At 39.0% G+C, this 26,980-nt stretch overlaps 1 protein-coding gene across 2 annotated transcripts in view; it reads left to right on the forward strand.

Annotated features, from left to right (window-relative positions):
- The window catches only part of VPS41 (VPS41 subunit of HOPS complex), a 153,012-nt gene that overhangs the window by 29,329 nt on the left and 96,703 nt on the right, over positions 1-26,980 (forward strand). Inside the window, exons 3-4 of one of the 2 annotated variants that reach the window (XM_007455327.1) lie at positions 15,686-15,760; positions 25,462-25,524. In XM_007455327.1, coding sequence (XP_007455389.1) covers positions 15,686-15,760; positions 25,462-25,524 — 138 coding nt within the window. The remainder of the gene's footprint in view (positions 1-15,685; positions 15,761-25,461; positions 25,525-26,980) is intronic. The other variant, XM_007455328.1, reaches the window with a different exon arrangement.

Here is a 26,980-nt window from a genome sequence, read left to right on the forward strand (position 1 = left end):
TGAGTTACTTTTCGTGAGTGGTGTAAGATAAGGGCCCAGTTTCATTCTTTTACAAGTGAATATTCAGTTTTTCCACCATTTATTGAGGAGACTATCCTTTCCCCGTTGAATTTTTTTGGCTTCCTTATCAAATATTATGTGACCTTATATGCATGGCTTTATTGATTCTATTCCATTGGTCTATGTGTCTCTTTTTATCCCAGTAACCATACTGTTCTGATTCCTATAGGTTTGTAATATAGTGTGAAGTCAGAAAGGGTGATGCCTCCAGCTCTTTCTTTCTCAAGATTGCTTTGGCTATTCAGGGTCTTTCGTGATTCCATTTGAATTTTAGGAATGTTCTTTCTATTTCTGTGAAAAGGGATGTACTGTCAAAGGTATACATTTATAAAAGATGATCAGTAGTTTGTGGAATAAGGGATATTCCAGCCACAGTGTCATGCAGAGTTTTAAATGTAACTTATATGCATCTATGCCACATTTCACCACTACCCCTTTGTTTATTCAGAGTGGAAAATAAATGACGTTTCAGCTTTTTAAATTTCCTGATCATTTCTAAAGTTGGAATGAATTGCTACTGATAAAGATAGCATTTTCCCCCCATCTGCAGAAACGGCAGCTTCTATAAAAGCTGAATTATCACTTCAAGAACCTCAAATTAATGTAGTTATTAAATCTTAGAGAGGTCATAAGATAAATAAGACGGTTTATAAGTCTTCATAAGAAGACAGTTCTTGTATGTTCATTTGAGCTCTGAAATACATTTGGTACCACCGGAGACGATCGCTATGTGTAAACCATCAGCTCCTCTTCAGCTCTTAAAGCCTGATGTTGAGTGTTCACAACCTTGGGTCCCAAAAGAGCAGGGGCCCGTTAGAACTTAACTCTTTCCATTTAACTTGTTCTGAGGCCTTACCATTCTTTGTTATTTATTTATTTATTTGGCTGCATTGGGTCTTTGCTGCTGTGTGCGGGCTTTCTCTAGTTGCGGTGGGCGGGGGCTACTCTTCGATGTGGTGCAGGGGCTTCTCGTTGTGGTGGCTTCTCTTATTGTGGATTGTGGGCTCTAGGTACACAGGCTTCAGTAGTTATGGTGCCTGGGCTCAGTAGTTGTGGCTCGTGGGCTCTAGAGCGCAGGCTCAGCAGTTGTGGCACACGGGTTTAGCTGCTCCGCGGCATGTGGGATCCTCCTGGACCAGGGCTCGAACCCATGTCCCCTGCTTTGGCAGGCGGATTCTTAACCGCTGTGCCACCAGGGAAGTCCCCTAGGCTTTTCCATTCTTTAAAACCCTTTTTATTTTTAAGAAAATAACGTTGTGCACAATTCTGTTTCGGGTTTTATCCATTCTGCTCTTAATTAGTTGTCTTCTTACAGAGCATTTGTTTTATTTGTTTGTTTAACCTGTTTTCTGGTTCAGAGCCTCAGACTCTGAAAGATTGGGGTTCTCATCCTTTTGGCAGCATCAGCAGGTTCTTCTGTACCAGCTGCTGGGTTTAAAGTAGATTTCTGCTCTCTAGGAGCTCAAGCGAAGTGCCAAAGGTAGGCGACGAGGTGGGTTATTGTTGTGAAATAGATGTGCTCTGGTAAAAAGAGGTAGAAGGAGAGGACTTAGTCATTTTTGGTTGCTCCTGTGGAGTGTGAAGGAGAAGGAGTGCTCGGGGGTGACTCAGTGCTCTGGCTTGGATGTCTAGATGGGCTGAGGATCGTTTGGTGAAATTGAAATACAGAAGAAGGCACCGATTCTGGAGATGGCTGGTTGACACGGAGCTGTAGGGGAGTTGTTGAATTTGAGTATACGGCTCTGAAGGGAGGCCTGAGCTGGAGTGAAGCGAGTACAGCTACTCAACGAGGCAGGCCGAAGAACTACAGCCTGGAAACCTGACTGAAGGTTGTGACTAGAAAGGCAAAAAAGAAACGAGGAGAAGTGGGTAATACGGAAGCCAGTTGAGGAGAGCTGCAGATGCCAGAAAGTCATGGGGACTGAAAGACATCTGCTGGCTTTTAAGGTAGGTCTCTGTTGCTGACTTTTCCCTGAGCACTTTTGGTGTCAGCTTTTGGGCAAAAGACCACTGCTGTGTGTTAGCGAGTGAATGGACTCAAGGAACTGAAGGCAACAGATAGTTGTTTCCTTTATATACCTTGGGCAATTGGTTCCTCGTGAGAACCTTCCTTTGATCATCAACTGGCATAAATGGTGACACGGCCTGCGGTATTTACCACATATGTGCCTGTGAGAAGTGGAAAAAGAGGCACAGATGAGGCCGTGAACCAAGCTTTTTTTATGGATGGTTGACTGCTCAAATTTAAACAGTATTGTACTACTTGAAAAAACACTGTTTCTCTTCTATTTTGTAGACAAGTTCTCCACTCTTCTCAGGTGGTTATCATAATTCAGTTCTAAGCATACTTATCTAACAATCTACATGCCTCAAACTTTAAATATCTTCCCTTGGTTCTGAATGGAAACAGGGGACAGGAAGAGAAGTTGCTACCAACACAGCGGTGACTCTCAGCTATTCATGGATAGGAGAGCAAGGTCACCCGAGAAACTCACGTGCGGGTTGGGTTGGAAGTATAAGGCTGATGAACTGGAGCAGAGAGTGTGGAGGTCCTTGCCTGTTTATTACCTGCCCCTGGTATGAAAACATTAAACAGATTTACTGTTTAAACAGAGGTCCTCATCTAGTTTTCTGGTAATTAATTCAATATTTTAAATTTCTGATGGTAACTGAATTTTCCAGCCTCTTTTTATCTCTGTCATTTTAAGTTGAGTGTTCATTTTTGCATTATTTTGTTTTAATGTTTTAATGCTGCATTATTTTGTTTTACTATTGTTTCTCTTTTGTTGCTGTTGAAGATTTTAAAGTTTTTCATCTATTTAACATTTATTACATATCCAGAATTTATGATTGCTTTGAAGTTAGACTAGAAGTATATCCTTAATCTTTTATTGTAGGATTTTTTTCAGTCTCTTCCCCTAGTTTTTGCCATGTGTGTGCACTTGAGATTTAAAGTTTTTTGATGGTTCCCCCTTGCCCCCATTTGCTTAAAGGAAAACATGTTATATTTATATACCCCAAACAACATACAATGTGTTCATGTTTTCTTAGCCTTTTATTTTTGGAACTGATGTGTTAGGTCAGAATGATGTATTTCGCTTTTGTCCCAGGATGATAAATAACAAAAAGCGTCCTTAACCTTTTTGTTTATTTATTGTGTTATTCAACAGTGTTTTTATAGCCCATTGTGGTAGGTTCAGCAATGGAGAACGCGGTCCTCATGCTGAGGGAAGAGAAAGTTGGAAGGAAGCAGTGGGCAGCAGGGACAGTTGTCACAGAGTGGCCGAGCGAGGTGAAGCTGAAAGACCTCCCATTGCTTCAGTCCCAGGAAGTTCTTGGTGGTCTAAGGGAGAGCGGTTGGCAGTGAGGATGGGCTGGGCCCATTGCCAGGTTGTTCAGGAGTGACAGAGACATTGAGAGGATCTGAGGAGCAGGCTGGAGCCTTTACACCTTCTCTTCTGCTTTTAGTGAACCCATATTCTGAGACCTTCGAGAAGGCTCCACACAAGTTCTCCAACTTCAAGATTGCCTGTTGCTAAATTTATTCTCCATCTGGATTGGAAGAAAGATTTAATGTGAACCTAGAGATGAAATTTTAGAGAAACTGAGAAGATTTGAGAGTTATAGGTAAAGGTTAGGCCCTTCTGCATTTGCAGGAACATGGATGGGCCTAGAGATTATCATGCTAAGTGAACGAAGTCAGAAAGAGAAAGACAAACACCATATGAAATCACTTATGTGTGGAATCTAAAATATGACACAACTGAACTTACCTACGAAAACAGAAACAGACTCATAGGCACAGAGAACAGACTTATGGTTGCCAAGGGGGAGGGAGGGTAGGGGAGGGATGGAATGGGAGTTTGGAATTAGCAGATGCAAACTATATATATAGAATGGATAAACAACAAGGTCCTACTGTACAGCACAGGGAACTATATTCAGTGTCCTGTGATAAACCATAAAGGAAAAGAATGTGTGTGTGTGTGTGTGTGTGTGTGTGTGTGTGTGTGTAACTGACTCACTTTGCTGTACAGCAGAAATTAACACAACATGGTAAATCAACTATACTTGAATAAAAATTTTAAAAAAGAAAGAGCTTAGGCCATTCTGGCCATAGAATAAGTCCACAAGACAATAAATGTTTGTTTTGTTTTCTTGTGCAGATGTGTAGAAAACCCACAGTTAGGTGTATTTTGCAGAGACTTCTTAAATCCAGATGGAGGTCTGGCTTACCTCAGGGTGTATCCTCAGGGGAGAGGAAAATAAGCAGCAAAATGAGCTTTTCCCAAGTATGAAAGGGCAGGCGTTTGCTTTTCACACATGTAACGAAGTGTAGCTTGCTTGCTAACAGTGACTAAAGAGCATGGACCTGCATAGACAACCCTGTGGACGTTGGGATTGCTAAGTAGTGGATCTCTGGGAGGATGGAAGTGAAATCCCATCTTTTGTTTCCTATTCATTCCACCCTGTGTCCGTGGGGATGCAGCATTTGTGAAGGAATCAATTATCCATTTGTTAGTCAGAGGAGCCTTACAAATTATACATTAGCAGATTGATTTCTGAGGTTCACGTTGGGGGACCGATGGCTTAAGGTGGGTTGATGAGGAACATCAGGGGAAAAGAAGTGGCCACAGAGAACACCATTAAAAGCAGCTTTCGAAATGACCGTGGATTTATTCCTAATTGAAGAGCTGACATAATCCATACTGAGTGTATTTATTTCAAGCCTCGTACATTAAGTAATTGATTATCACATGAGGTGTACATGTGGGTGATTTTGCCTTTTCTTTAAATTTAAGACCTTGAGACCACCTGTAGTAGACTTGGATTTAGAAGGTATGTGCTGGTCCTGGCCCCCTCCTGCTTACTGGGCTTCTTTTTTTGTTCCATTAAGGAAACATTTTCGTATGTTCTATGGTGTCAGCTTGACATTATTGATTTTTGAACAAACTCACTTATATTGTCCAGAATTCCAAACATGTCTCCATTAGGAATAAAATTGTAGCTAATGGAAAATACAGCTGAGGCCATTTTTCTCTGGTCTTTTTTTTCTTCTGGTTCCTTACCCTTGTCTGCATCTATTTCAGTGGCCCATCTTCGCAACATACTCCCTAAATTGTATGTATAAAACAGGAAAGGTCAGCATTGAAGAAAGACCGAATCTTGCCCTCCTTTTTCCCTCCTGTATCCTTTCTTTCCTGTTCAGTTGTCGTTGTTGCTTATTTCTAGTGTTTAGAAATGGCAGATATACGCAAGGTGTTTGTTTCTGAAAGGAATGATTATGTACCATTGACAGCTGTACTATTGAATTCCTGTTATTTATTCTTTATTAAATGTTATAGAACAATTATAGAAACTAACATGCATAGTGATGATACTGAATTATTGCTCAAGATAAAAATGTGCTGCAGGTCCCCCAAAGGGTGGCTTTAACAATTAAGATTTACTGTGGTTTCGTTTTGTTTTTAGATTCATGGAATTACTGTGTAATTGTTTAAAAATATTTATCTTTTGATTACAAACCATAAATATTTGTTGTAGAAAACTAGCAGATCCTAGAAAGGGACAACCTACATAGTAATAGTATGTCAGCACCCAGATATAAGCAGTGCTAATATTTTGGGGAATCTGCTTCTAGTCTCATATATTACATTCAAATACCTGTAAATAGAGTAGTATTTATAAACATCAGACTGTACTTACCCAGAGTAGCCAAATTACAGGTTTTGAGGGCACAGTCCTCCAGACTGCCGAGTCTGCTGAAGACTTCTGACACCAGCCGCAAGTTCTGGTGGGTTCCTAAATCCACCCTCATGTTTGATAATTATCTGAAGGCCTCTGCGCAGAACTCATTAAAAGCTATTATACTCACAATTCTGAGTTATTACGGGAAAAGGATACAGGTCAAGAATTCAGCCACAGGAAGGGCCGTGCCTGGGATGGTTACAAAAGTGAAGTTTTCATTTTCCTCAGGACATGGAACCTCCACCCCTACATAGATGCAGGGAAGCTGAGCCCCGTATTCAGGGATTTTACTGGGGCTCTGTTACGGAGGCATGATTGGTTGCTGGGTTGTCCACGTGGTTGATTTCAGCTTCCGGGTTGACCGATACGCTGTGACCCAAAGCCTCCACCCTAAATCACAGGCTTGGTCTTTGTGGCCCAAGCAGCCCCACCATAAGATGCTCCTATCAGGTGTGCAGGTGTGACATAGATGACTTCCAGAAGCCAAGGGCAAAGGCCAGACCTCTCTTTGTCTAAGGCCATATTCTTCTCTAAATAATGCTTCTTTTTAAACTTAATTTTAAAAATGAACATTTAGATTCCTAGCTTTTAGAAATTTAGGTAATTTTAAAATTATTTATTTATTTACTTACCTACTTACCTATCTCTCTATCTGTTTGCACCGGGTCTTAGTTGTGGCACGCGGGATCTTTGTTGCAGCATGCAGGATCTTTAGTTGCAGCACGTGGGCTCTTAGTTGCAGCATGTGGTATCTAGTTCCCTGACCAGAGATCCAGCCCTCGGCCCCTGCACTGGGAGTGTGGAGTCTTAGCCATCAGACCACCAGGGAAGTCCGTAGGTAATTTTCATTTCTCAATGTCTTACAAAGGAAACCTGCTATGGAAAGCATCTTGTTGCAAAATAATCTTTGTACTTCTCCTTGGTTATTATAGGCAATGCATATTTTAAAGAATTTTGGTACACGTTACCAAATGATCCTTCGGAAAGTTTCTCCAAATTTGAATTACCACTCCCAATGTGTAAGAGTGTCTACTTTTGTGCTTCTTTGCTAAAACTAAGGTGTTTGAAAAATCTTTGCTGATTCTGTAGGTAAAATATCTCATTGCTTTACTTTTCATGTACTGATTGTTACTGAGGTTGCCTCTTGTTCCTGTTTACCTACAGTTTGTCTGTTTCTTTTGGGAGTTGACTGTTTACTTGGTTTGATTTACGTGAGTAGAAAACCCAAATTTCTTCAAAAACTAAAGAATATTTTAAAATGTACGGTAAGCTGCCAAGTTGTTTGCAGTGTTCATGATAAGGGGTAAATATCCCTAATCTATAATGAGCTGTTGTGAATCAACTTTAAAATTATGGACGCCCTGATAGCAAAACAATTTCTTTCTCTGGCTTCATGCTTAGAATGTATAGTTTAAGACTGCAGCTTTTACAGATGTATTAACTAGCTTCTCTTTGCAATTCTATTTGAAGTGACCTAAGAAGTAGAAAATACTTGTGCTCTCGTTTTAAAACAGGGAAAGAAGGAATTAGTAAATAAACATGTGCTAAATACCTCATCTTCTAAATGAGCCAGTGAATACAATTGCATTTATTTTGGGTGGGGGGAGGAGACATAATTCAAGTACGATTTAGTAATTTAAAGATAATCACTAACAAGATAAAAATAGAATAAACTGTCTAAATTCTTCAATGGGTCAAGAAAAAGAATTTGAGTAACATAGCAAAAGAATAATAATGAGATGGAGAAATGTAATTTTTAAAAGTATAAAGGAATGTAGCAACTAAGAGAACATTAAGTGGGCCAGGTATTCTGTTACTAAAAGAAAAATAGCCTCAGCTTTGAAGGACAAGTATCCCACCAGCTGATGGAAGTGAAAAACAAAGATGTGAGCAAAAATATATTATAAAAAGCCAAACAAAAATTAAGCATGTTGGCAGTAACAGTATAAGAAAAAATAGAGTTTAAGGCAAAAGAGCATCAACCAGCAGAATGCATATTATATTGATGATAGGTACAAGTGAAAAGGAAAATATAACAATTATACCCTTTGATTTACCAAATTATAGGTCGTCTAATAGCTGGATCAAAATGGATTTGAAAATCAGGGAGGAATGGACAAAACTATAATTGTAGTGGGAAGTTTTTGAAGCATGTTTCTATCAGTCTTTGCTAGATCAAGAAGAAAAAATTAAACAAGGACATAGAAATTAAATAATATATACATTATTAAAAATACATGTATTTTGAACCCTAAAATAGAAAATATGAATTACTTCAAAATGATATCTTATGTTTCAAAGAGCAACCCATCAGTTTAACAGATAGACACAGACCACGTATCTGACCACAACTGTAGTCACATTAGAGTTTATTAATAATTTGATATATAAGCAGATAAAACCACCACCACCCTTAGAAATGAAACAAAACAAAATGTTACTTTTCCCAAAGGAGATATAATTATTACAGTAACACAGTATTCTCTGGTCTCTGGTTTGTGGCCATTGGTATACCCAAAGGCAAATGCAAAATATTTGATTATTTTATGATTAAGAAATGAGCAGTTACAACTAACGAGCAATATACTAATGCCAGGAAATTAGAGTAGGGTCAACGAAATTGTTCCAAGGCAAAAAGGGCATAATTAGTATGGACTAAGAGTAGAAATTAATAAAATAGAAAACATTTAAAAACTTAGCAAATAGGTACTTCCCTGGTGGCGCAGTGGTTAAGAATCCGCCTGCCAATGCAGGGAACATGGGTTCGAGCCCTGGTCCGGGAAGATACCACATGCCGCGGAGCAGCTAAGCCCGTGCGCCACAACTGCTGAGCCTGTGCTCTGGAGCCCGCTAGCCACAGCTACTGGGCCTGCGTGCCACAACTGCTGAAGCCCACGCGCCCTAGAGCCTGTGCTCCGCAACAAGAGAAGCCGCTTCAGTGAGAAGCCCACGCACCGCAATGAAGGGTGGCCTCCACTCGCCGCAACTAGAGAAAGCCCCTGAGCAGCAGCGAAGACCCAAAGCTGCCAAAAATTTTTAAATAAATAAATAAATTTATTTAAAAAACCCCAGCAAATTGATTGATGGTAGTATTGCTTCTATAAAAAGGCCAATACAACTGATAAATATCTGATAAGGATAATAGTAAAAACGGAAATAAAATATTAATATACAGGTGAGATAGTGCTGTGTATATATTTTCATATTTCCAAATAGGAAAACTAATATTACCTACCTCATAGAATTTCTGTGAGGAGTAAATTATATAATATGTATAGAACTCTTAGAATAGAGACTGATGTATAATAAGCATATAGTAAATGTTTACTTATTAGTCGTCATATTACTACTTACTAGTAGTAGTAGTATTAATATCATTAGTATTATTAAAATATTAAAAGAATACAAAGTGAAATGAAACTATTTCATCATTAAGAACTTGGAATGCACAATTTTCTGGGAAAATGTAAATGACCAGAATAGAATTAGGACATTTGAGTAGCTTGACAGTTATGGGAAAAATAAGTGTAAACCAAGAAATAATCCGTTGAAGGTGTAGATCCCAGACATTCTTATGGATGGGCAAATTCTTCTTAATTTTATTTAGAAATCTTTAACGTTTGTTCTTATTTTGAAATATAACTTTTAAAACCCATTTTAAAATGTGCAGGGGAACAAACAGTAATAAAGCAAACAATCCTGTTAAGTACCACTCTGTCAAGAGCAGACCGTGTGATCCCCTTCCACACCTACACTCGCAGTTCCCTTAGTGGGAGCCACTGTGCTGACCTTCGTAGGAATGACTGCTTAGCTTTTCTTTTTCATTTTATGTCCTCTGTGTGCACCCCCTGGACACTATGGTGTAGTTGTGCCTATTTTTGTTAGGTTGTGTAAGTGGAGTCATATTGTACGTATCAGGAAGGAGAAAAGCCTGCTGACTGCCATTGATACTCCCAGAATAAAACAAAGAATGAGACCTCTAAGGGGAGACATAGGAAACTTTATTTAGAGACATTAAAGAAGGCCTAATAAATGGAGAAATGCTCCATGTTTATGGATTAGAAGACTCAAGATATTGTAAATGTATCAAAGGGAGAGCTGTCAACGCTCCACCTTAGGTGAGTTTGAGGAAGTTTTCTCCTTACGTGCTAAGAGTTTTTACCATGAATGAGTGTTGTTTCATCAAACACTTTTTGCATCATTGAGATGACCTTATGAATTTCCTCTTGAGATGATCTTATGATTTTCCTCTTTTATTAATGCAAAAAATTATCATATATTAATTCCACTATCTTGTATCAGCCTAGTAGTTTTGGAGTAAAATTATCTTTTTTATATATGCTGACTCTGTTAATATTTTCTTAGGATTTTTTCATTTCTGTTCATGAGTGAGATTTACTTGTATTTTTTCTTTTTCATAACATCCTTTGTTGAGTTTTGTTGTTGTTAGGTTATGCTGTCCCGGTAAAATGAGTTGGGGAGCATTTCCTTTTTATTCTGTTGTCTGGAAGATTTTGTGTGTGATTGGAAGTTTGTGTTCTTTGAACTGTCTCATGAAATTAATACTCTAGTGAGTGAGGTTGACAGTAACTAAGATAAGTAAAAAACATAGTAAGATACTGATAAGTGCTAAGGAGAAAAAATAAATATTACAGTGAAGGAGCTATGAATGTTTGGGTGAAGTATTGAAATTGCAGATCCAGTGGCCTGAAAAGATGACTGCCAGTGAAGAGCTGGCAGAAAAGCATCCCAGGCACCGGCAAACAAATGCAAAGGCTCTAGGACTGGAGAAACAGCAAGAAGGTCATCGTGGCTGGAGGAGTGAGAGCAAGGCCAAGGGTGGATAAGGCAGGGCTTTAGCCATATCATTTAGGACTGTCAGGTCATAGTAAACACTTTGGGTTTTATCCTGAGATGGGAGGCCTTTGGAGGGTTTGAAACAAAGGAGTGACATTGTCTGACCCCCCTATTAACAATATACTCTACTGGTTTGTTGAGGTTAGATTTCTAGGAGAGTTAGGGCAGAAGTAGGTCTACTAGTTTGGAGACTATTAAAATAATCCAGACAAGGGTGATGATAGCTTAAACCAGGATGGCAGCCATAGGGGTGGTGAAAGTCTGGATAAATTTTGTTTGAAGAGATGGTAGGAATTGCTGACAGCGACGTAAAGTGTGGAAGAAAGACAGGAGTCAAGACTGGCTCCAAGGTTTTTGTCTTGTGCAATGAGAGGATTGTATCAGTCCTTAACTACTACAGATGGGCGAGACATCAGGAAGAGCCCTTCCAGGAAGGAAGATCAGTTTTGGATATGCTTTAGTTCACATGCCCGTTTAGGCATCCAAGTACATATGTAAAATAGGCAGTCCTAGATATTGGTCTGGAATAGGGAGAGGCCCCGTCTAGGGATTTAAATTCAGGAGTCATCCCATGGCCTGGAGAGAATACCAAGAGAGCTCATGTAGATGTAAAAGGGAAGAGGTGCCAGGACTGAGCTATGAGGTACAGGGATCAGGAGATAAGGAGTGTTCGGCCAAAGAGACTGAGATGGAGCAACTAGAAATTCCAAAGAAAACTCAGACAAGTGTGATACATTGGAAGCAGAGACAGGGGGAGAGTTGTCATCAGTGTTCCATGCTTGTATTAGGTAAAGTAAGTTAGGATTGAATAATGACCATTATATGTGGCAACATGGGGATCATTTTATCTTGTAATTCTCATGAAAGTATAAATACTTGAGAAAAACCAAGGAAAGTGTGAAAAATTGTGACTGGGACTCCCCAGATATCAGAACATACCATGTACGTCTTCTATAATTAAAGCAATGTTGAAATGATATAACAATGGACAAAGGGACCACAGTTGAAAACCCAGAAGATTATCTCAGTATATATAAATATTTATTATATGATAAACATAGTTCTCTTCAAAAGGAGAAGGGTGTGGTTTTTAAAAAAAAGGGGCTAGTCCAAATGGGTATCCATTTGGAAGAAGATAAGATGAATCGTGAAAGTATTAAAAACTTAGATGTGAGAAATAAAGCAGTAACCATCTTGCAAAAATATACAGGAGACCACATATACAATGTCAGGGTAAGGTGTTGTACCAAGACCTCATACCCTTTAAAAAAAAAAAAAAAGAAGGAAATGGACAAGAAAAGAACAAACATTAATAGAAAAAATAAGAGATGTGAACAGAGTTTTTAGAAGAATAAATTAATTGGCCGACAGACTTAAGAAAGTGTTCAAGTTGTTAGTAGTTGGGGAAATAAATCAGTGAATATTGATCATTGGCAAAAAAAAAAAAAAGTTAACCATTGCTAACAGGTATAAAGGAAAAAGGATTCTTATACCTTGTAGTTATGATTTATTTTCCCCCATAATATTGCTAATGTGATACAAATTAGTTTCTACTCAGGAAGAAACATGTTGTAATAAAAAGTTGGGTTTATTCGTACTAAGAATACCACTGTGCGGCCTAGCCACATAGCAGTACTAAGGCTCTAGACAGCTCACGTAAACTCTTGAGGCCTCATTTTCCTTATTGTGAGGTGGAGATAGCCATCCTAGGCTGACTGCTTTTGCCAGAAGTTGTGAGGATCAGCTAACGTGTATGCCAGGTCTTTGAAAATAATACAGTGTGATTCCTAGAATCTTAGCACAGGCCATGAGCACAGAGTCCAAGAACAAATGACGTACAGTTTGACAGGTACACGGGGAGAAGATATACTTCTCGATGTAAGTTGTACAGAAGGGCCCTGTGAAGAAGCATTGTACTCAGCACTGAGGCTCAGTTTGGTAGGCCTGGAACAGTGCTGCCCTGTAGAACTTTCTGAAATGATGAAAACACTCGGTGATCTGTGTGCTTTTTCATATAGTAGCCGCTAGTCACATATGGCTATTGAGCACTTGTGCAACAGAGGACATGAATATTTAACTGTAATTGATTTTAACTAACTTAACTTTCTGTATAGTCACATGTGGATAGTACCATATTGGTTAGGACAGGAAACCTTGGCAGTGATCAAGCTACACACATCTATTGAATTATAATCTGAGGCAGGTTATAACCAGAGACCAATTAAATTACAGTCAGAGGTATGTGGGGTTTATATTTGCCACAAGTAAACTGGGCATTAAAATGTTTGGCGAACAAAAGATCAGAATCAGGAAGTTGTTAACAGTAGGTACTCAGTGAGGAAAGCATTTATCCAAAGAAGACTGTAGAAGCTGTGCATTCAGACTTGTTGGCCAGAAGTCTAGACACACTGGCCTCATTGCTTTCCCAGTTCAGCTTTTGTTTTGCATCTTCCTTGCTGCCCATCACAAAGTTCTCTTCACTGCTCTTAAGGTCAGAGCCCTGGCTCTGCTTTTTCTCTGTTGTGAATCTCATCCGTGGGGTTTGTTTATTCTCCTATAAATGGATCAGATACCTCTGCAAGGTCCTTTTCTGTTCTAACATTCTAAGAACTTTTAAGGAGATAGCTTGGTTTTCATGAGCTGCGTTTCAGGAGTGATTTAGGGATCAGGGTGAGAACGGGTTCTGTAGCCAGCTGTCTCCACCTGTAACATGGGAATTTCTCTCAGCAGCATCAGGCAGTGGGTGGCCTTTCCAAGGTCAGGGAGTCTTGGTCTGTCCTGGCCATGACTTACTAGCTTGGAGATACTTTCCGTTGAGCACAGAACAATCAATTTTGTGTATTTCCATTTTATTCTTAATGCACAAACCAAATTATTTTAAGGTTAGGTATTTTAAAAAATGAATTTGCAGGCTCATGTTGAAATCGATGAAGTCTTCTCTTTTTGTGGTTAATTTGTTCTATCATGTTTTGTGGAAGATAGTTGTAAACTGTCATTACCTAAGAAGCAAAAAAAAAAAAGGTTGCCATTTTTTAATGTTGTCAACATTTACTGATTTTGATTTCTCTTTAGAGAATCCACCCATGTGAATATTTTAGTGAGTAAACAGTTGGCTACATAGAGAACTGGAAAACTGTGAAAAGTATTAAAAGTACAGTTGTGTGTTTACTCTTGGGAAAATACATCCAAAGTAGAATGCCTAATTCCATCTTCACAGATTTTTAAACTTGAGATTACTCAGAAGAACGGAGGATGGGGCTTCCCTGGTGGCGCAGTGGTTGAGAGTCCGCCTGCCGATGCAGGGGACATGAGGTCGTGCCCCGGTCCGGGAAGATCCCACTTGCCGTGGAGTGGCTGGACCCGTAAGCCATGGCCGCTGAGCCTCTGCGTCCGGAGCCTTGCTCCGCAAAGGGAGAGGCCACAACAGTGAGAGGCCCGCGTACCGTGAAAAATAAAAAAAGAATGGAGGATGACAGAGTTAGTTACTATCAATTAGACCCTGTGGAACTCCCCCAGAAAATACTAAGCATAGAGTATAAATAAAAAGTTGATTTAGTAATTTATAAGAGAAGAAGAAATGGATTGGCTGGTGAGCCAGAGTAAAATAACTAAGATTTTAGAGGTGCCATATGATCCAACAATCCCACTCCTGGGCATATATCCAGAGAAAACTCTGATTCGAAAAGATACATGCACCCCAATATTCGTAGCAGCACTATTTACAATAGTCAAGACATGGAAGCAACCTAAATGTCCATCAACAGAGGAATGGATAAAGAAGATGTGGTACACGTATACAATGGAATATTACTCAGCCATAAAAAAAGAATGAAATAATGCCATTGGTATAGACGACCTTATTTACAAAGCAGAAATAGAGACACAGACGTAGAGAACAAACGTATGGATACCAAGAGGGAAAGGGGGAGGTGGGATGAATTGGGAGATTGGGATTGACATATATATGCTATTGATACTATGTATAAAATAAATAACTAATGAGAACCTACTGTATAGCACAGGGAACTCTACTCAGTGCTCTGTGGTGACCTAAATGGGAAGGAAATCCAAAAAATAGGGGATATAGGCATACGTATAGCTGATTCACTTTGCTGTGCAGTAGAAACTAACACAACATTGTAAAGCAACTGTACTCCATTAAAAATTGAAAAAAAAAAAGAATGAAATAGTGCCATTTGCAGCAGCATGGATGGACCTAGAGATTATCATCTAAGTGAAGAAAGTCAGAGAAAGACAAATACCATATGATATCACTTATATGTGGAATCTAAAACATGATGTAACAGAAACAGACTCACAGACACAGAAAACAAACTTACAGTTACCAAAGGGGAGAGAGGTGGTGGGGCAGCGATAAATGAGGAGTTGGGATTAGCAGATACATACTACTGTATATAAAATACATAAACAACAAGGTCCTACTGTATAGCATAGGGAACTAAATTCAATATCCTGTGATAAACCATAATGGAAAAGGATATGAAAAAGAATGTGTGTGTGTGTGTGTGTGTATATATATATATATATATATGAATCATTTTACTGTATACCAGCAACTAACATGACATTGTAAGTCAACTATATTTCAATTAAAAAAAACACTAAAATTTTTCTTTACATCATGATTTTTATTTTGGTTTTTGTTTTGTTCTTTTAACGAATTTGGCTGGGAAAGAATTTTAGGACTGTGGAGTAAATAGATCAGAACAAATAAAAAGGTACATAACAGGTAAGAAAAGTACCATTTTTAGCTGGGACTTCAAGTACGTGAAATAGGTAATTTGGGGAAATCTTAGGTTTCTGGGCTTATTACATGTCTGGGAACAAAGCTAGATTTTACCATTTTCATTTGCAGAAGCAAAATATGTCTTGGACTCCTGCATCTAAACTAGCAGACAACTTGTATCACTTACATTTTACGAAAAGCCAAGGCATTTCACTTTTGATATATATGTTCCTGAAGGTTTACCATGTTTGTTTGTTCTTTTGTTTTTAATAGAGTCCTGTGAAGATAAATCAGATTAGCCTGGATGAAAGTGGCGAACACATGGGCGTGTGTTCAGAGGATGGCAAGGTATGGAGATTACATGGTCACGTGGAAAGCAGCGCTCCAGCTCTGTGGGCTGTGATGTTACCAACTCCAAGGGCTAGAGCAACACTGTGCCTACTGTATACCTGCAGTAGGAGAACCTTGATTATTCTTTTTGGGTATCGGACTTGCTCCCGATTGCTCATAATTAAAGTAAAATATATTTTGCGCAAATGTGCCTTAGGAAAAATAATTACAAGAATGTCAATAATGTAACCAGCATTAAGCTGATTAACAGCTGTGGCAGAGGGACATGTCACCTTAATCATTACTGCCGTGCCACTGAGGCTTCAGCGACTGGTCTGCAGTTCCTGCAAGACAATGGTTTAATGCCTTTCTGCCATAAATCCACAAAATTGGATTTTGTGGGCATGATTTCTGTGGGCTGGCGGTTTTCATTTTCACACACCAGTTATGAATGTTTCTCCTGAATTATAGAATATTTTGATAAGCAATCATAGTTTATCAGAAGAATAAAGTGTCTTACAGTGGCCACATTAAATAAATGTAAAATCAATATACGTACAGTTTCTAAAAACCTGGCCCCTACTTCCTCGACCGAGGACACACATCATTTGTGCAGCGTATAACTAACCATTATCAGTGCTTTCTTGCTGATGTTGAGCTGTGACATTTAGTGGTTGTGGTGATTGATTTTCCACTTATAAGAATGTCTTTTGTTTTTCAGTCAATGGAAGGCTTTTCTAATGTTGTTTTGCAATGATAAAATTCTAATGCACAGCGTATTTAAGCTACTCTTCTAAAATAACAGTTGAAGAAGAGAGTGCATTAAGAATCAGTACAGAACCTTACATATTCTGGACTCCATAGGGCAGATTTCCTAATCTAATTTTATGTTTTTTATGGGATCTAAATTCAATGGGCCATTAGGATAAGTAAATTAAAAACAGTGTAATCAGCGTAAAAGATTTATACCCATTTAATCTGTTAACAAAAGAAAAATGAAGTCTTCTTGACAGACAAGAATGCATTTTTATATATCTAAGCCGAATGTTACCCAAAGAGTCTAGTAATAGTAATTGGAACACTCATGCTTTTCAAAAAGCACTGTCAACTTTTCTGAAATTCTGAGATGAACCAGACCATCAAAGATAGATAAGGGAGGAGTTGGTATGTGCAGAAATTGAGAAGAATTATCCAAACTCTTGAAACATTTCGTATTTATAAGAAAGATCGTCTTCACTTTTGTTTTCTGAAAGGTGAGGAAGAATTCCTTCTGGATTAATGCCAATGTAATTGAACTAATTTGTTGAAGGAGAATATTGTTTTTGAATTGGAAAAGAACTTATACTAAGATACTTCATCTAAGAATTTTCAGAACTCTAAATTTTGAAGAATTACTATTTGATGCGGCAAAGCAGTATATTTTAACTACTGTGTCTGGTGGATAACGAGATGACCCTCAGATATCTCCTGGCACACTTCTTGGCAAGCACCTCTGTCTTCCTATTTTAGTCAAATTTATAACTGCCATATTTTGTTGTAGACCCATGATGCATTTTTTTTTTTTTTTTTTTTTTTTTTTTTTTTCCTTGCGTTATGCGGGCCTCTCACTGTTGTGGCCTCTCCCATTTGCGGAGCACAAGCCGCTCCGCGGCATGTGGGATCTTCCCGGACCGGGGCACGAACCCGTGTCCCCTGCATCGGCAGGCGGACTCTCAACCACTGCGCCACCAGGGAAGCCCCCATGATACATTTTTAAAGAATGGTTTTCTCATATATTTTATCAGTGTTGATAGAAGTGAAAATAAATATTTCAGCGCACGTCGTTGTGCAAGCTAGCCCTCCTCGTGGGTTAGTCAGAATTGTGAAAATTGAGGCGCTAATATGCAGTGATCTAGTAAAGTGGTTAGTGATGATAGCAACAGAAAGATTATTAAGCAAGATCAACTCCAGATACCTAGATCTCGTGCATCTTTCAATGGCTGTTGTGATTCTTCTTTCTTTAGTGCATTAAGATTCCTAGATAAATCATTACCTTCTATTTCACAGATAACCTTTGATATTCAGTTTTAAAGTCATAATTCTAACAGTTGTTTAAAATGTGTTCTGTTTAGTCAGCTGGTGCTCAGTTCTAGTCTTTTTATCTATCCTCGAGTTCCAAATTTTGAAATACACTCACACATATACTGTGTGTGCGCACGCGCGCGCGTTTGTGTCTGTGTGTGTTACTGGTACACGTTTTTAGGTAACTTTCCGCGTAAGTACGTACCAGCCTTATTTTCTGATCTCTTGCCCATGTCGCCCTCATGCATAAACTAGAATTCATTTAATATAGAATTCTGGGTTGAACTATTTTCTCTCAAAATTCTGGAGACTTTGCTCCCTTCTGACTAACCTTTATTTTCCTAGACATGTCAGAGGTGCTATTTTTTGTGGCCTATTTTTGTGGTTTCACAAAACCTTTTTAATTTTTTTTCTGTCCTGCCTTGGCTCTCAGACTCATCATAATAACAACAACACTACCAATGGCAACGAACAGCCCTTGTAATTCAGTTTGCTAAGTCAGTGTCTTGTTTGGGTCTATTTTCAATCATTTTGTCTGGAAGAGGGTAAGTCCTTTTGATCCATATACTGAAGAATTGTTTTCATTTCAGGAAAGTTGACTTCTGTCCTGATTTTGATTATTGCTTCAGTTCCACGTGTTCTCATTTCTTCAGAGAAACTCAATAATCCTTAGGCTGGAGGCGGTATTGCGCGGAAGCTAAGAGCATCGCTCTGCACCGCGCCTGCCTGGGCGGCTTTCCCACTCTTCTCTGTTAGGTCAGAGATGTTGCTTGACTCCCGGCCCCTCCACTGCCTCAGCTGGGCAGTGGGCACAGTGCGAGGCCTGGATGGGAATGTGGCAGAGCCAGTGCTGGGTGTGTGGCAAGTTCTAAGTTCATTGTGTTTTTATTGCTAACCCTTCACTAACCATCTGTAGTCTGGCCTCTTCCCCTCCCATTTTATTGTACCTCACTCACCTTTTCAAGGTAAGTTGGTGAATGGATAAGCCCTATCCACGCTTCTTCTCTTTTGAAAATATATGTAGGGGGGGTTCCCTTTTCTCTTACACCCTCTTCGGCATGTATTGTTTGTAGATTTTTTGATGATGGCCGTTCTAACCGGTGTGAGGCAGTGCCTCACTGTAGTTTTGATTTGCATTTCTCTAATAATTAGTGATGTTGAGAATCTTTTCATGTACTTTTTGGCCATTTGGAGAAATGTCTATTTGGATGTTCAGCCCACTTTTCTGATTGAATTGTTTTTTTTGATATTGAGCTGCACGAGTTGTTTATGTATTTTGGAGATTAATCCCTTGTCGGTCACTTCATTTGCAAGTATTTTCTCCCATTCTGTGGGTTTTCTTTTTGTTTTGCTTATGGTTTCCTTTGCTGTGCAAAAGCTTTTAAGGTTAATTAGGTCCCACTTGTTTATTTTTGTTTTTACTTTCATTACTCTTGGAGGTGGATCAAAAAAAGATCTTGCTATGATTTACATCGGAATGGGAGGGATAAATTGGGAGATTGGGATTGACATATACACACTACTATATATAGAATAGATAACTAATAAGAACCTACTAAATAGCACAGGGAACCCTATTCAATACTCCGTAATGGCCTGTATGGGAAGAGAATCTAAAAAAGAGTGGATATATGTGTATGTATAACTGACTCACTTTGCTGTACACCTGAAACTAACAGGACATTGTAAGTCAACTATACTCAAATCTTTAAAAATTAATTTTTTAAAAAGAAAGAAAATACACTGTAAGAAAAATTGGTCATGTTTTGTGACACACACACAGACACACACACATACGTATACCTCACACATGTGCTTTGCTTTCTCATGGTTTTTATCCTCTCATTTCTCTGTAGTCAGGGAGAGTTTCTCTTCTTGTTTTGGTCCCTTTGCTGAGGTACTTTGCTTCCAATATCAATTTTGCTTTCTGGAGTAGACTTTTATCCTGTTTTGCCTTTTTGTTTTGCCTGAACTCTTTCGATCTCTCCCAATGTTCTTTTCACGTCAGCCTGATCTATGTTTAATTTTTAAAACCAAAAATTATGACTTCTTCTGTGTCTTAGAGTGTCTTAGAGGTGGAGTGGTTGGGAGGGGAATTATCCTGCCACATTTGAGCTGTGTGTTGTCAGCTAAGTGATTCAAACCTCTCTGTGCTTCACCCTATTTCCTCCTCTATAAAAGGAGGGATAGTAACAGTACCTGCCTCATTGATCATTAGGAGAAATGAGTTAGTTAATATATGTCAGTGGTTTGGAATAGTATCTGGAACAGAAGAAACACGTAGTAGTCGTCAGCTGTTACCGTCATCATTATCATTGTTGTCCTGTCCTTTGCTCCAGATTCATAGAGGTCTCTTCTTATTGAAGTTGACAAATAGTTTTGTAGTTTGTTTTTGTCTTCTCTGGTTTTGCTATTAAAACTTTTTTTTTTGGCCGTGCTGCACCGCATGTGGGATCTTAGCTCCCCGACCAGGGATCGAACCTGCACCCCCTGCAGTGGAAGCATGGCGTCTTAACCACTGGACCACCAGGGAAGTCCCTATTAAAACATTTTTTAAAGCATGGTTTTTCTCCCTCTGAGTCACTGGAATTGTGTTCTGCAGTGTTCTTTTTATAGACCTTGTGTGCATTTTTGTTACTCATTTATCCATTCCAGAACAGGGAGACAAGCTCTTTCTGAACCTGGGTTAGCAAACAGATTCAGACCCTGCTTGTTATCCTTTTGGGTGTTGTAGAGTCACCCTTCAGCTCACATAGGGACCTGTTAATGAGCTCCATTTCCTCTGACTAGAGGTATCCAGTTAAGGCAGCTCCTCCAGTGAACTCCTATCTTCCCTCCTGGGTCTTTGACACCCTCCATGGGTGGAGAATATGAAAACCTGCCATCTCCCCTGCGAGGGTGCCTCCAGCCACTGCCCTAGATGGAATGACAGTTTACATGTTCACCCCTGTTCTTCTAATGCTTGACCTGTTGTTACTTGCAAGCCAGGGTTTGAGAGGGGCTGTTACAATGAAGTAATAGCTGGGAGGGTTGTCCAACACTCTGGTCACCTCATTCACAGTCTCTCTATGTCAGATGGCCCGTCGCCCAGTTTTCTGGTTTGCAAATACATAGAATTCCATGCTAAAGGGGAGCAGGCTTATACACCTTCCTGATTGTTCCATGAGAGTAGGGTTTCTTTACTTGTGGTGGTAAACACATAGCACATACGTTTTGTGGTCCTCCTATTTCTCTGTGGGTTTGTAGTTAATGAGAAATCCTCCAAGACTTTGCAGTAGATTGACCCTAAGGCCAATTGTTCTGAATTTTCTCTTTGTCTTCACTAGGTATTTTTGTGACAAGTTGGGAGAGGTTGTCAGGGCTGCTATAGGGGATACCATTATCAAAAGGATCCTCTCTATTTTAACCTTTAAAAATATGATTCTTAACTCAGATGCAAGCTTCCTAAAAGCCCAAACTTTCTAGGCAATCATTCAATGGATTCTTTTCACAGAGGAGTGTGCTAATCACTGAGAAAATGACAAATAAAAGAGGGAGAGAGAGGGGAGATGAATGAGAATTGTTTTGGGTTTTACTAGCTTTAGTGGTTTAAGTTCTGACCAACTAGTTTGGGTGTCACATTAGTGAAATGAACCAAAATATCAAAGATTTTACAACTCACCCTGCTTGTACTGGTAAAGTTTATGAGATTTGTCTTGTGATGTCTCAGTGTTTTCCATACTGAAGGAGACAATGACAGTTGAGGAAAGTGTTATTCAGTTAAACATACTAATAGAGACTGACCCAAGAGTTCTAATCTTGCTTTGCCGCCTTCAACAAACACCCCTGCAGCCCCTAATCCGGGTACGCTATGGCACTTTTGCTTCCACTAGCTCTAAAGGGTAGTTATGAGTTTCAGCCTGTTTTCTAAGAACTTCTGCAATTTGTTCTCTTCTGTTTATTCCTTCTTATCACTCTACTATTATATCTTCATATGGATTTGTTTTTTTGTTTGTTTGTTTTGTTGTTGATTTGTGATTTTTAAAGGGACACCCCTGGAAATTCGTAATTTAATTTTCACCATTAGATTTACAATATTTCTAATATTTATTTTCTCGCTGATACCTCAGTCTTTTACGACGGGCTCATATTTGTTTGTTTTCAGCTCATATACTTTTCCCTGCAATAAAAATCACTTTTGTTCTTAAAATCATCTTTACCCTGTTATAGGCAGAAGGAACTTTATCCATTTGAATGAAGAGCCTGCTGCATTTAGTTTCAACTTCTGTTGTAGAGTTGTCTAATTCATTCCCTTTCATGTTGGTTTGGCAAATATTTGAGGCTTTTGATTTTCTTTTCCCTATTCTACTTTTCTTACACTTTATATATTGTAGAAATCTTTATTATTTGCAGATTTTTGGCTAGCTCCTATAATGATAGAGTGTAGACGAATAGGGCTTGGAATACTCTTCTTGATTTTTACAACCTCAGGTGAGTCATTTATTTTTCCACAGAATCATCTGTTACACAGGCATAATGGTGTTTGCTTTCCAAATGAGGCAGAGCAAGATTGTCACTGCTAGTTACATACTGTCAGTTATCAATCTTTAAAAATGTCATTTTAAAGGTATTTCTTCTCATTTTCAAATCCATAAGGGTAGTTTAATTCAGAATAAAATTTCTAAAAAGGCCAGAATGACACTGGCCATTTTAATAGACAGCTTTTCCAGAAGGTTGTTCCCTCCACAGTTGGAGAAGACTGAGAAGTGACATCACATCTTTGAGGAGAGGTTATCGAAATATACTTTCCGATTGGAATGTTAGCCTAGAAATTATGTTGTGCCTCACACGGGACTTCCCCATTGGTTAAAAGTGCATCAAATTACAGCTAAAAAATAAATTTAGAGCTAAGAGGAACATCTAGACATTACTAGATGTTGACCACGGTATGAGTGAAATAAATACGTTCCACCTGAAAAAAAATACATTTTACCCCACCAGAAAGTTCAGTTTGTCTAGGGTGGGATCTGGCCATTAATTTCCAGGAATCCTAACTGTGCAGTCTGGCCTGAGACCCACTGAGGTAAAGCACGTGGAAGCATTTAGAGGTCCAAGTTGGTAGTAGGAGTGTAAGAGTTGACAGGGGACCACGTTGTCAGCGACATTGTTAGAATGAATTCATAGAAGTGGCTTATGTTAGAAGAATGTAAACTTCCTAGTTTAGCATGAGTTTCTACTGATGTGACATTAATAAGTTGAGCCCTTGTTAATTTACTCTGTTATGATTCAGGTGATACAGTACTTGTCTTATTTTGACCCCATTTTCTTGGATTTGTTGGGCTCATTCAACTACAACTTCCTAGGATAGAGTAAAACTCTGAATGCAGTGCTTTTCTTTTGAGCTTCTCTACCACCATTTTATAAGAAGTTCAATGCATCCTGTGCGTATACATTCATATAAAAGCAGTGGTGCAATGCCCTCTGAACAGTGAGATGCAAGGTGGTAGTGGGGCCTGCATGTATTTGCCACGTCAAGAATACATTTTAACAGATTACCTCTGATTAAATCAAATTCCCTCTATGTTACATTGTACCATGTGCTGTTCTTGGAACCCAAATAACATACTTGGCACAAGGGTGTAAAAAAAGCAGTCACAAAATGAATGGGATATTCTAAAGATTTTATAGTTTAATGAAATAATTTATCTCCTCAAATGATATAACATGAGTACATTTTCCTCTTGGAACTTGCACACATGAACTACTCAGAACTTACTAAGATGGGGACTTGCCTGGTGGTCCAGTGGTTAAGACTCTGCACTTCCAATGCAGGGGTCATGGGTTCGATCCCTGGTCAGGGACCTAGGATCCTGCATGCTATGCTGCACGGCCAAAAAAAGAAAGAAAAAATAAAAAACTTACTAAGATGAAAGCAAGAAAAAGTCTAAGTAGTTTTATATCTATTTAAAAAATTGAATTTATAATGAAAAACTTTCTCACAGAGAGCCATTGGACCCAGATGGCTTCACAGGTGAATTCTTAAAAATTTAAAGAAGAAATAACACCACTCTTCTAGAGACTAGAAAAAGCGTGAACACATCTCAAGTGTTGGGAAATAGTTCTAAGTGCCCCTAATAGCTGGTTCCAAGTGTTTGAGAGCTACTGGAATTCATACACTGTGCTTGTGAGAGTGTAAATTGATTGGAACCACTTTGCGAAGTCGTTTGGCTGTCTATTAGATGTGAACAGATGCATAACCTATGACTCAACAATTCCATTTCTTCATAAATGGGTATATAAGTGGACCAAAAGATTTGGAAAGAGTTTTCACTGCAGCATTATTCATAATAGCCTCCATCTGGAAACAACCCAAATGATCAGTGGAAGATGGATACATAAATTATGATGTATTCATACATTGAAATACTATAAGGCAGTGACAAAGAACCAGCTCCTGCTGTACGTACATAGCAGTATGGATAAATATCAGAAAGAAAATGTCGAGTGAAAGAAGCCAGTGAAATAGTTTATGATTCTATTTATATAAAATTCAAACATTAGCACAACTTACTGAAGGTGATAGATTTTGGAGGAGCGGTTAGTTTGTGAGGGTGTGAATGAATGGGAAGGAACACAAGGGAGCTTCTTGGGTTCTACTTCTTGACCTGGGTCATGGTTGCAGCGATATGTTCGTATCATAAAAATTTGTCAAGCTCTGAATCTGTCATCTGTACCGTTTATGTACATTACTCAATTGAATATGTATGTTATTCAATTTTTAAAGTCAACCACTCAGAGAAAACGTTAAGATTAAACAACTTTAAGGGAGGCACTGATAAGGAGAAAATTAAATCTTACATTTATACGCTCTAAATAGATTCAAGATAAGACTGTAAATGAAGTGCAGTTCACCTAATCTCTTGCCACTTTGATCTGCACAGTTGATTTATATATCTGTGACTCAAAAAAGAAGTTCCTTTTTCCTTCAAGGAAAGGAATAAATAATTCCTTTAGGAATAGTCTATGGGAAGTTCATAAAAGGGTATTAGTAACCTATTCATATCTATTTCCTTTTTAAAGTTGACGTCCATTTAATAAAACAAACTTGTGATGTGCAAAGGGAACTCTATCCATGAGATACTTGTAAAAATTTAATTTCAGCAGTGTGTTTTCACCCCCATAGAATTGTTTTCATTGGATATTTAATAGAGATTACACAGGCTTTAGATTACTAAGTGTTCTACTTTTGTTTTTTAAGATTTTTAAAAAATAAATTTATTTACTTAATTTTGGCTGCGTTGGGTCTTCGTTGCTGTGTGCAGGCTCACGGTCTTTCTCTAGTTGCAGCGAGTGGGGGCTACTCTTCGTTGCGGAGCACGGGCTCTAGGTGCGCAGGCTTCAGTAGTTGTGGTATGTGGGCTCAGTAGTTGTGGCTCGCGGGCTGTAGAGCGCAGGCTCCATAGCTGTGGTGCACGGGCTTAGTTGCTCCGCGGCATGTGGGATCTTCCCAGACCAGGGCTCAAACCCATGTCCCTTGCCTTGGCAGGCAGATGCTTAACCACTGCGCCACCAGGGAAATCCCGTATTCTACTTTTTTATTGATGGTATGTGTTCTCACTGACTCAGCAACCTTCTTTGTTACAGTCATGGTGAACTGACAAGATCCATTTACTTTTTAGGTGCAGGTGTTTGGACTATATTCTGGAGAAGAATTTCATGAGACTTTTGACTGTCCCATTAAAGTAAGTATTCAGTAAGTTTTAATTTTTCTGAGGATTTTCTCAACAAGGGCAATAGGATTACAATACTTTGAACACTACCAATCTTGCATTAATTTTGTCAGTAAGTATCTGTTCAACCAATGTACCAGATACTATTTGATGCTGGGAAGGTACACAGAATGTATATTATGTGACTGTGATCTCAGTCTATCCTCAGGAATCTTTTGTTGTAGTGGGTTAGATCACACACACACACACACACACACACACACACACACACACACACACATAATCTGTGATTAAAGACTCAAAGAGGTAAAAACAGTATTAAGGAATCTAAAACTGAGAGAGGTTACTTCTAGCTGTCCTCGTTAATGATGGCTTTGTAGATGGACTGTTGTTTGGGCTTTAATATACAGGGCTGATGGAGAAAGCTGACTTCCCATGTGGAAGAACAGTATAATATAAATGGAGAGGCTAGAAAATTCAAATCGTGTTCAGGAAGTGGCAAATAGTCTAGTTTAGATGGTGCATAAAATACTGACTTGGCAGGAAAGCTGCACAGGCCGATTGATGCTGGCTTTATATTCAGGCTAAGGAATTTGGACTCCGTCTGGTAGATAAGGAGAAATTATTGAATGTTGGAGAGCAAAGAAGTGGTATAAACTGAGCTAAGCTTAAGGAAAAGTAATATGGCAGCTATAACAGTGTTAGATGTGAGAGCTGATAGACCCAAGGCAGAAGGACCGATTTTAGGTAACAGTCATGGTAGTTACAGTGGGTATTACAGTTGTTAAAGGAAGAGGTCGTTCAACTTTCTCAGGTGTTTATTCAAACATTTATTGATCAACAGGTGAAGGAGAGATGGGATCTGATGTGTGTTTTAGAAAGCCAGCCCTGCCACAGTGCAGGCGGATGCAAGCAAGAGAGTGATTCGGGACAGGAGACAATTTAGAAGGCTAATGCCGTACTCTAGAAATGGTGTTACAGGAGCTCAGTGAAAAGAGGGATGGTGAGCACTCAAGGTGGTGTAGAAGGAATGAATCGGGAAAGCCTCGAGGAGGTAGACGTACTAAGACTTAGTGATGGCGTGGCTGAGGGTCATAAAAGATGGAGGAGCTGAGGGTGGATCCAGGGTCTTGCTTCAGTAATGGTGTGTGGGAATGTCATCAATGGAAATAAGGGATGGTTTGAGGAAGGGTGTTGCTAGTTTGGGCTTGAGTCTAGATAACTGTAGCACATCTGGTGGAAATGTTATGTAGGAAACATTCATGGAAACATGAATATGGACCTCAGTATGGAGATTGGTCCTAAAAACACAAAATGGATAACCACAGCTGAGTAAGATGAAACCATTTTGAAAGATATTATCCAGTTAAAGAGTCAGATGTGGCACATGTATACAATGGAATATTACTCAGCCATAAAAAGGAACGAAATTGAGTTATTTGTAATGAGGTGGATGGGCCTAGAGTCT

Source organism: Lipotes vexillifer, unplaced genomic scaffold (genome assembly GCF_000442215.2).
Source record: "Lipotes vexillifer unplaced genomic scaffold, Lipotes_vexillifer_v1.1 scaffold234, whole genome shotgun sequence".
In the NCBI taxonomy this organism is placed as follows: domain Eukaryota; kingdom Metazoa; phylum Chordata; class Mammalia; order Artiodactyla; family Lipotidae; genus Lipotes; species Lipotes vexillifer.